This window comes from Antechinus flavipes, chromosome 5 (genome assembly GCF_016432865.1).
Source record: "Antechinus flavipes isolate AdamAnt ecotype Samford, QLD, Australia chromosome 5, AdamAnt_v2, whole genome shotgun sequence".
In the NCBI taxonomy this organism is placed as follows: Eukaryota; Metazoa; Chordata; class Mammalia; order Dasyuromorphia; family Dasyuridae; genus Antechinus; species Antechinus flavipes.
In genome coordinates, this window is record NC_067402.1 from 287,051,854 (window position 1) to 287,062,241 (window position 10,388).

The window sequence follows — 10,388 nt, forward strand, 5'->3', positions numbered from 1 at the left end:
TCCTTCATATTCCCTTTGCCAAAGGGCAGAGACATCCACTGATTTATCCCAAGTCAAACCCAGGATAGAGCGGGACATCTCTGTGCAGAGGGGTCTGGCCACCTTTCCACTGGGCCCCATGTCTGTCCCCTTGTCACTGGGGAAGATGGAAGAGCCTACAAGCCTCCCTTCAGAGACTGCCTCTGATGCTTCCTTACTGTGTAACCTCAGATCCTTCCCCTCTCTTTGCCTCAGTTTACTCATTAGAAAAACAAGAGATTTGGATGAGATACTAAAGGTCTCTTCCAGGTCCCGAGCTAACATCCTGCTTCTTATCCTAGCAGTCAAGGCCCTGCACAAAAATGCCCCCTTCTTAGCTTTCTAGCTTCCCTTCACGTGCTCCAGGAGGTGGGGGCAATGGGAACCTTGGAGGTCACCTAGCCCAGCCATTACTCAACAGAAACACCTGCTAGACCTTCGCTGACCAGAGGTCATCTAGCCATTATTTGAAGACTGTCAGAGATGGGAAGCTCACTACCTCACGAGGTCGCCTATCCCACTTTGAGACAACTCTCATTGAAGTCTCCCTGGGAAATGGACAGGAGATTCAGGCATGTTATCACAAACTTAAATTTGCCTCCCGTGGCTTCCCACCTCCACCCCAAGGGCCTAAGTCTGCCCTTCAGATACTGGAAGAAAGAGATCACATCCCTTCCTGCCCCTAGCCTTCCAAATACCCCCTCCTTCAGGTGAAGAGTTTCTAGGAGCCTCATCATCCTGGTGAAGGGCTAATTACCCACATGTCCATGTTGGTGCTCTCCTCCCTCAACTCCTGCCTTCCCTTTCTCACCTCCGAGATTTTGCTCACTGAGGTGCCCTCCTCCCGGAGTGCCTTCTGTACCCTGGCCTGGTCTTCCACTTGTTAAAATCGTTCAAGGTCAAGTTCTAGAGACCCTTCCTCATACTCAAAGAGATTTAGCTTGAGAGTTGGGGTCCTCAGAGGCCACTGAGTCCACAGCCCACATTTTACAGACAAGGAAACTGAGGAGAGGAGGGAGTGGGTAGTAAGTGGCCAAAGGCAGGACCTGCTGCCCAGGAGGGCCTGCCTCCCTGCTCCCTGGCTGTCGGGAGGATGCCGGGGTCACACAGCCAGAATGGGTATCTAAGCCATACAAGAAGGCTGAGGCCAGCTAAGGACAAGTTCCCGGGGCAGCCCCATCTCAAGGAGGGGATGTCAATCCCCTTTTATCCCACCAGGGGGCGCCTCCAGGATAGCTACCCCTGATGCTGTCACCTCTAGGAGACAGTCCTTGTCTCCTCCTGGCCCCAGGTATCCCCAGGCTCCTGTGGCTGCTGCCCAGCCGGGCCGTGTGCACCTGGCCCTGGAGGCTGGAAGCCCCAAGATCAAATTCCGCCTCATCCACGTACTAGCTGTGTGATCCCGGGCCAGTCAATGAACCCCCTTCTGCCTCAGTTTTCTCAACTGTAAAATGGGAATCAGAATAATATCCACCTCCTGATACTGTTGTGAGAATCAAGTAGAGACCATCTGTAAAGCACTTAGCAAAGTACCTACACATAGCAGGTGCTCAATAAATGCTTAAGCAATAATAATTATAATTAATAAATTAATAAGTGCTTTTTCCCTTGGAAATCCTTAGCATGGGTCCTGTTTATCCCCTTCAGCAGAGGTATCAAACTTGCCTCCACCAAAACTCCCCAGCTGCCCAAAACACATTAAAATGTCACTGGAAAAATGTTTAACCAAATGAATAAAAATGCAACAAAACACAGATGATGTTAGTTTGTGATTTTCTAAGTCTATAAAATGCAGTTGGTTTATTTGAGTTTGCTACCACTACCCTTCAGTGCCTCCTGACCTAAGCACACAGTAGGTGTTTAATAAATGCTTAATCTCTTCCTGGCCCTTTCAACAACACAATTTTCCTTATGGCAGGGGCTCCAGCTGCTTGGGAGTTAAGACACGTGAGGATAAAGGGCTAGCCCTGCCAAGTTGGTTTCAGCAGAAAGCAATCCAATCTAACTGATATTTATTAAGTACTTACTATGTTTTAGGCTGAAACAATCGAAAAATAATCTCTCCCTTTAGAGGATTTATTACCGGGGCCTATGGAGTGAAGAAACACACTGGATTTCTAGTCAAAAGACCTGGGAGTTAATCCACATCTCCTGGACCTCAGTTTCCTCCTCTGTACAATGGGGAAGGCTGTATTAGTTTTATCTCCAAGGTTCTTTCCAGATGGAAAGGGGTTAGATCATGGGTGTGGAATATTAGAAGGGGAAATGGGATTTGGTTTTAACTGCTTCTCTCATAAGGGAAAGTTCATTAAAGTGGGGAACGGGTAAGGAGAAGAGAAGGTCCTACTTCTCACTGATTAAATGACTGGTTAAAAAATGAACACAAAACTAAAACCTAAAAAAAAAAATCCTATGAAGCCAGGTAAGCTCCTTGAGGGCCGGGACTGATTTTTATCATTCTTTATATTCTCAGAATTTGGCACAGTGCCTGACACGTGTTATTTTTTTTTTTATTGGAGCTTTTTATTTTCAAAACATATGCAAGGATAACTTTTTCAACACTGACCCTTGCAAGACCTTGCACGTGTTATTATTGTTCAATCCTGGCTGACTCTTCACGACCCCATTGGGGGTTTTCTTGGCAGAGATACTGGAGTCATTTGCCATTTCTTTCTCCAGTCCATTTTACAGACTAGGAATCTAAGGCCAACAGGATGAAGGGGCTCACCTAGGATCGCACAGCTAGGAAGTGACTGAAGGTAGATTTGAACTCAGGAAGATGCAGACTCTGGAAGATTCCAGACTGCAGGGGCAACACTGAACACATTGTGGCTTTTAGCTGTAAGCCTGGCACATAGTAGGTGCTTAATACATTTTTGGTGAATGTTAGCTACGATGAAGGCTTGGGCCTGGCCTGCCTACCCATCCTTCCCTAGGCTCTCCAGGAAATCCAGGACTCCCCCTGGACTTGGAGGGGCAGGTCCAGTCTCTGCTCTCTCTCCAAAGGAATAGTTTGGAATAACTCTATTCTTGAATCCCAGCTCCTCCTCAAAGATTTCTGGTCCTTGAGTTCATCACCCTGGGCAGCCCAGGCCCTAGACCTCTGAGATGACCAAGGCAAGTGGCAAAGAGGGGAGAGGGGGCGGAGAAAAGGAGAAGAAGGAGGAGGAGAAACCCATTTTCTCGCCCCTTCCTCCTTACTTGTTACCATTCTCTTTCCCCTGGAAACTACTTTGTATACACTTTGTGTTTACTTAGCTGTGGCTACACTGAATCTGGCCCTCCCCAAGGAAGTGTCTATACTATGTAATCATTTAGCTTTGTAGGGATTGGAAGCTCCTGGACAGGAATGAAGGTCTGGGACAGGGAAACCCCATTTTTGACACTGACTGCCCAGGATGTATGACCTTGGGTAAACCATTTAACCTGCCCGGGCCTCAGTTTCCTGCTCTGTAAAATGAGAAGGTTGGGCTTAGACATGTATTTGCACCAGCATAGGGACTAAGCCTGGATGTGGAATCTCCTTCTACCAATGGCACCTCCTCAGCTTAGTTCCAGAAAATTGCCCGAGGCAAAAAATATAGTGATAACGGGGTCACATGGCCATGATGGATACCCAAGCCTTCCTGAGCCCTAAGCTGGTCCTCTTTCCTCCAGAGCATGGTATATATTTAATAAAGGTTTGGTAAAGGAGATATTGGGATGGATTGAGTGTGAGGGGCTTGCCCTGGGAATAAGAATGCAACGGCTTTGTGGAGGTGGGGGCCTATGGGAACAGAATGTGGTATACCTTGTCAGCTCTAGATGGAGTGTGGGTTAGTTTTTGCAGAATTACCTTTTCTCCTCTCTCTTTCTTATTTATTTATTTTTGCTGAGGCAATTGGGGTTAAGTCACTTTCCCAGGGTCACACAGCTAGGAAGTATCTGAGGCCAGATTTGGACTCAGGTCCTCCTGACTTCAGGTCTGGTGCTCTATTCACTGCGCCACCCAGCTGCCCCTCTTTTTAATTCTTTATTCAACATTTGACTCTTTACTGGGGATAGTGGGAAAGGAAGAAGGGAAGAAGCATTTATTAGGCACCTATTATGTTCTAGGCACTTAACAAATATTATCTCACTTGATTCTCACAACAACCCTCAGAGGGATATGCTGTCATTATCCCTATTTTACATCTGAGGAAACTGAGGCAAACTAAGTGATTTGCTGGGACACACAGCTAATAATCATCTGAAGCTAAATCTGAACACAGGTTTCCTGACTAGCCATTGAACCACCTAGTTGTTTGGGGTAGGAATATAATGGGAAAGAAAAGGGATGCACAAACAAGTCAATTAAAAAAAAATCTTTAAAATTTCCTTCAAGATTGTTGTTGTTGGGAAGATTTGAATTCAAATCCTACTTCAGACAATTCTTCATTAGTTCCCTTGAAATTCTTGACCTTTTGTGCTTCCAGATGAATTTTGTTATTATTTTTTCTAGGTCAGTAAAATAGTTTCTTGGGAGTCTGATTGGCATAGCGCTAAATAAACAGATTAGTTTAGGGAGTATTGTCATCTTTATTATATACTTCAGACAATTCTTAACGGTAACGCAAGGCAAGTCACTTAATCTCAATTTTGCCTCAAATCTCCTCATCTTTAAAATGGGGATGTTGATAATAGCATCAACCTTCCAGGGCAATTGTGGGGATCAAATGAGATAATATTTATATACTACTTTGTAAATCATAAAGCATATTAAGAAATATCTTCTTCAAATTAAAATGAAGAATTAATGTTAATCAGAAGTGTTATTATTGTTATTGGAAAGCCTTTTGTTGTTGCTGAAGGCCTAACTCCTCCACGAAGCATTCCATGATTCCTTGCCCCTTTGCTTGGATCCTGTTCATACCTGCAGACCAGCTGGATTAGGCTGTTAGCTCCCTGAGGGTAGAACAAGGCCTTATTCCTCTTTTACCCACAGTGCCTTGAAGTTTGCTAGGTGATCCATAAGTAACTGACTCTATACGAGGCGGGGCGGGGAAGGGAAGAAAAGGAAGGATGGATTGAGGGGAGGTCTTGGAGTTTAGGGCTAAGTCTGGGATACGCTGTTATTGTTACTGTGACAGACAGACGCAAGGACAGACACATACACGCAAACATATCTTACTTTGGGGGCCATCCTTTCCACTTGACCAAGTATTCCACTTTACCCTGGGAAGAAAGAGAGAGAGAGAGAAACAAGAGGGGAGGCAGAGAGAACACAGTGAGCCCTGAATTGGAGCCACACATCCTTGGCCAAACAGGTGGTTCGTGCTGAGGGAGGGTTGGACCCAGGCTCCTGGATCAAAAGTGGTGGGAGTGTGCCGGCTGATCGCCAACATGCCCTCCCTCAAACGGCTCACAGAAGGTGTGGAGCTCCCTCCAGTCCTTCCCAGACTCCCATACCAAGGGAACAATGGCACCCTATGCCACCCTCCTTATGCTTCTCTTGACCAGGAAACAGCTTTGGGATGAAAGCATCTATCCTCCGGCACCTCAAAACTACTTGTAAAAAAACTTTTTTTTAAAGTTCTAACAGGAAAAAACTTCTTCTTGGGATCTCATCAACACCAAACTCAGCTCTTGGAGAAGTGACAGGCTAAGGAGTTGGGGACCTTGAACGTTGGAGACTTTGGGGACTCAGACTGTGGTTTGGAACTCAATTCCTTATTCTTGTATAAGAGGAAGTGTGGTACAGTGGAAAGAACCTCAGGCTTGGCATCTGAAGGGCCCCAGTTGAGTCCTAGCAATGACATTCAGTAGCTGAGTGACACAGAATAATCACTTAGTTTTTGGGGACACTTCAGTTTTCTTAACCATAAATAAAACCGCAGTCATACCTGAACATGGAGATGAGATTTCTGAAAGTGCTTTGGCAACTGTAAAGCCATACATATTGTGAGTTATTCACTGGACTGGAAGGGACTTCAGGGACCATCTAGTCCAATTCCTTCATTTTACAGATGGGGAAACTGAGGCACAAGGAGGTTAAGTTACTTGGGTTTTAAGCTCTTGAGCAGGAGTTGCTTCAGAAGCCATTTAATCCAACCCTCCTCATTTTTATAGACAAGGAAACTGAGGGCCAGAGAAATTAAACGATCTGTCCAATGTCACATAAGAAATAAATAGTTGAGCTAGGATTTGAACCCAGATCCAAATCTAGTTACTACACGGTTGTATATTCATTAGAAAGGGAGGGACTGTAGCTTATGGTGGCAAGTGAACCAGTCTCTGAGTCACAAGACTGGTGGCCAATCCCACCTTTATAGATTTCACGATCTTGACAAGTCACTTGAAAGCAAGTCCCTAGGCAAGTCTGAAATACTAAGTTACAGATGGATGGTGATGGCTCCCATGAAGGTGATGTCCACTCTGGGAGTTCCCCATGAAATTGAAATCACAAAAGGAAAGGCTTTCAGTGGCTCCAAGGAAGTGGAGAAACAACAGACAATCACAGGGTGTCCTTAAGAGCTAAATTACAGTGAGTCTCTTTCTTTAAGACGGAACTAGGGAACTTAGATGGGGATCGACCTTTGGCTTAACCTCTCGGACTTCTGGGCCAAATCAGGAGATTGGACTAGATGGCCTCTGGCCTGTTAGCTCTAAATCTGATCCTAAAGGGCCAGGGGATTCTGCTAGGAGACGGGCGTCTTGGTGGCCTCTGTTTGCATGCCCTAGATGAAGGAATGAATGCTCCCTGATTGCCTGTCTTGCTGTTTATTCTGGTCAACCTGGAACCAAGGTGAAGTGGAAGATAAAACAAACCCCCCACCCCCCCACCCCTCCCAAGGCTCACTTTCTCCAAATGGAAAATGAAGGAAAGTAGGACTAGAGTGAAGCCCTCATCTTTGGACCTCCTTGCCCAGGAGATCAGAATCCATCCATTTCCCTGTTGGGCCCCGGGAAGGAGGGGAAAGAATGGCTGGAATGGCAGCAGGAGGGAAGGGATGGAAGGGGAAGGGATGGGAAGGGAAGCGAAGAAAAGGAAGGGAAGGAAAGGGATGCAATGGGATGCGTAGGGATTCGAGGAGATGGGACGGGATGAGATGCGCCACTGGAAGCCAGGGGAGTTTGAAGACTTTACTCGGGCTCTCCAAGCTTCCTAAAGAGGCCCTTACTAAGCAGGTTCGCTCTGTCCAGGATCAGGGGCGGCCAAAGGACGGGGTACCAGAGCCCAGCTCCGCCCCCCCCCCCCTCTCGCGGTCAGCCCGGGACCTGAGAGGCCCAACCCTCTTCACCCAGAGGCCGGGCTCTTCGAGAGGGCGGGGTTTGGGGGCCGGCCCAGGACCTAGAAGAGCTCCAAAGAGTTGGCCCTGGCGAGCTGGGATCCTCCAGGGAAGTCTGAACACGCGGTCTTGGGACATGCGGTCTCAGGACACGAGGGGGGTGGGGAAGGATGGGGAAGGGTGAGGGGAGTGATGGGGGGAGAGGAGGAAGTGGTGCCCGAGGAATCACGGTCAAGTTCACCTGCAGCAGACATGGGGGGAGGAGGCACGCAAGACTAGTACTTTTTTTCCTCCCGCAAAGTTCTACCCCCAACTTGAGAACTTAGGGGTTACTCCGGAGCTGAAGATCTCAAAGCCCACTACTGGCCACACAGGACAAACGCTTTCTCCTCCCAATTCTTCAAGGCGGGAAACTGAGGCGGGTACTCGGCTGAGATCGCTGAGCCAGCCTTTGGGAAGTTCCAAGATCCCCGGCCCAAGGGGAGCCCAGCTCCCCTCCTCGGACTCCCTGATGCCAGCTCTGCAAGCGAGGCAAAGGGGCAGGGAGGAGAGCCCAGACCCGCGGCCGGAGAAAGTGCCCGCTCCTCCCAGCTCCCCCTCGCACCGAGACCGTTGGCGGGCCCTCGCCGAGCCTCGCCACTGGCGGCGGGCCGCGGGTTGCCTCGGCCAGAAGCGGGAAGCAGAGGCCGCCGCCCCCTGCCCAGGCTCACCTTGCGCACGCGCTTCTTCCGGATACTCTCCACGGCGAACACCTGCTCCCCGATAGCAGACAGCTCCATGCGGGAGGGCGGCGGGGGCGGCCGGCCAGAAAACCCCGGAGTTCGGGAGCGGGCGGCGGCGGCGGCGGCGGCGGCGGCTGGGGCTGCCGCTGCCACTCGAGGGTGCGCGGGGTCCCGGGCAGGCGCGCACACTCGCACACAAACACGCACCCACAGCCCGCAGAGCCACAGCCACGGCCACGGTCACGGCCACACACCCCCTCGCGCTCACTCACGCCGCCGCCGCCGACGTTCCATTTTAGAACCTGCGCAACATTTTCCCCGGGACGCACGCGCGTCCGCGAGCCGCCCCGCCCCGCCCCCTTGCCCCAGGCCCCGCCCCCCGCGCCCAGTGACATCGGTTACCCCTTATCGGAACTGCCCTAGGCCAGGGCGGGGCGAGGAGGGGCGGAGCCTCGAGCCCCCAGCCGCCACTGGGGGCCCGGCTTCCCGGTGCCCGCCCCGAGCCCGACTACCCTCCTCTCCCGGTGGGGGGAGACAGGGGAGGGGGGGCCGCATCCCCGCCAGCTCCGGCCGGGAGCGGAGGCTGGGGGATGCGGCAAAGGCATCCCAGGGAACCGGGCGACCTAGAGAGGACCGGGACTAGGGGGCTCTCGCGGGCCCTCGGCCGGGGAGGCACCTGCCCTCCGAAGGTCTGGCGGGGAATAGAGTCTAGAACGTCCCACCTGGCTTGTCATCCCCAGCCCGCCTCCTTCTTGTAGGTGTGCTCTCTATTCTCCCGCGGACCTTAGCGTTTCTGGGTTTATCATCTTTATGTGAAAAGCCCTTCTCTCTGTCTCTCTCCGTCTCCGTCTGTCTTTGTTTCTCTGTCTCTTTCTCTTTCTCTCTCTCCTCCTTCTTCCTCTCTGTCTCTCTCCTCTTCCCCCTCTTGTTTTCTCCCTCTCCCCCTCTCCCCCTCTCCCCCTCCCTGTCGCTCTGTCGGACTCTATTCCCTCATCATTACTGACTACGGGACATCCATTTTGAAGTGCCCCTTGAAGGTCTCGATTTCCACACGTACAAAACCGAGCTCGTTACCCTTGCCTCTCCCTCCTCGGACTCTCCCTCTTTCCTCCAAGCCCCGCACTCCCCCCGCCCTTTGCCAGTCCCCCGGCTTAGCCGCCTTCGCTTTCTCCCGCCTCGGAGCGCTTCGCAGCCCCGTCGGTTGCCACATTTTCTCTCTCGGACCTCCAGCCCATCTCTCCACGCACTTCCTTCTCTCGTCTCCTCCGCCTCAGCCCTCTCTCACCTTTCAGACTGATGACTACTGCGGGACTCCTTTAGTTTCCCTACTTAAAATCACCCTCCATTTCGCTCTATTTTCTACCTAACCGCCGAAGGGATTTTCCTTCACTGTTGAGCTACCCTCTCACTCCCCTTCTCAATGAACTCCTCTGGCTCCCCGTTGCTCAAGATAAATTCGAAACTTCCTCTTTGGGGCCCTTCCCAGCCCGGTCCCGCGCTACCTTTCCGGCTCCATTACTTTATTCCCCTTCCTGCGCTCTACGGTGCTTCCAAACTGACTTCTCCGTTCTTCCCAGAGGAAAAGCCGTTTCCCTTTTCTATTTCTTTACCCCAAGCCACCTCTCCCGCCTGGATTGCCTTCCCTCCGTCTCTGCATCTAGAACCCACGACGAATTCAGCTCAGACACCATCTCCCTGAAGCCTTTCTCCATCTCAGCAACCGCTGATCATCTCCCTCCATGTCTACCTGTTTATTCTACATGCCCTTATACACGTGGATGCTGCGTCCTCCGCTAGAATGTAGGCTAGGCTCTCCAGAAAAGAGAGGGACCCCTTCATTTTGGTCTGGGTCCCCTGCTGTCCCCGTGCTTGGTACTTAACACACACACGCTTGTTGATAGATTATCTCCTTTGAGAGTTTGCCTCTCCCCAGATGAATTTTGTTATTTTGTTTAATTCCACAAAGTAACCCCTTGGTAATTTGATTGCTATGGCACTAAATTTGTAAATTAATTTAAGAACAATTGCCGTGTTTATTCTCTCTCCAATCACTCCTCTCTCTCTCTCTAATTTGTGTTTCTTTATATCTGCAAAGGGATATTTTTGTAGATTGTCTTTGTGGGTTGATTCCCAGATATTTGATATATTTTGTAGTTACTTTGAACGTATTTTCTTTTTTTATTTTATCACTTCTTTCTGGGTTTTGTTAGTATAACCCACGGTTGGATTTTGGACTCACGTGGGTCGTGTCTGATCTTGGAACCATTTCTTCCAGGACAACTAGATCCCAAGATACTGCTGCCCAGTATCAAAATCCCTTCCCCTCTATTTAAGAAGTTGGAATAAAAAACAATGCTGGAACTCTTCTTATTTTATATGTAAGCCTATATCTAGCAACACC

General features: G+C 50.0%; 1 protein-coding gene across 3 annotated transcripts in view; it reads right to left on the reverse strand.

Moving 5' to 3' along the window:
- CBX7 (chromobox 7) overlaps nt 1-9,972 on the reverse strand; it is a 28,794-nt gene extending 18,822 nt beyond the window's left edge. The window contains exons 1-2 of one of the 3 annotated variants that reach the window (XM_051962002.1): nt 7,976-9,972; nt 5,168-5,211 (exon numbers count right to left, since the gene is read on the reverse strand). In XM_051962002.1, coding sequence (XP_051817962.1) covers nt 5,168-5,211; nt 7,976-8,382 — 451 coding nt within the window. In that variant the 5' untranslated portion in view covers nt 8,383-9,972. Of the gene's footprint in view, nt 1-5,167; nt 5,874-7,975 lie in introns of those variants that run through there. The other 2 variants (XM_051962004.1, XM_051962003.1) reach the window with 2 other exon arrangements.
- Between the last annotated feature and the right edge of the window lie 416 nt (nt 9,973-10,388).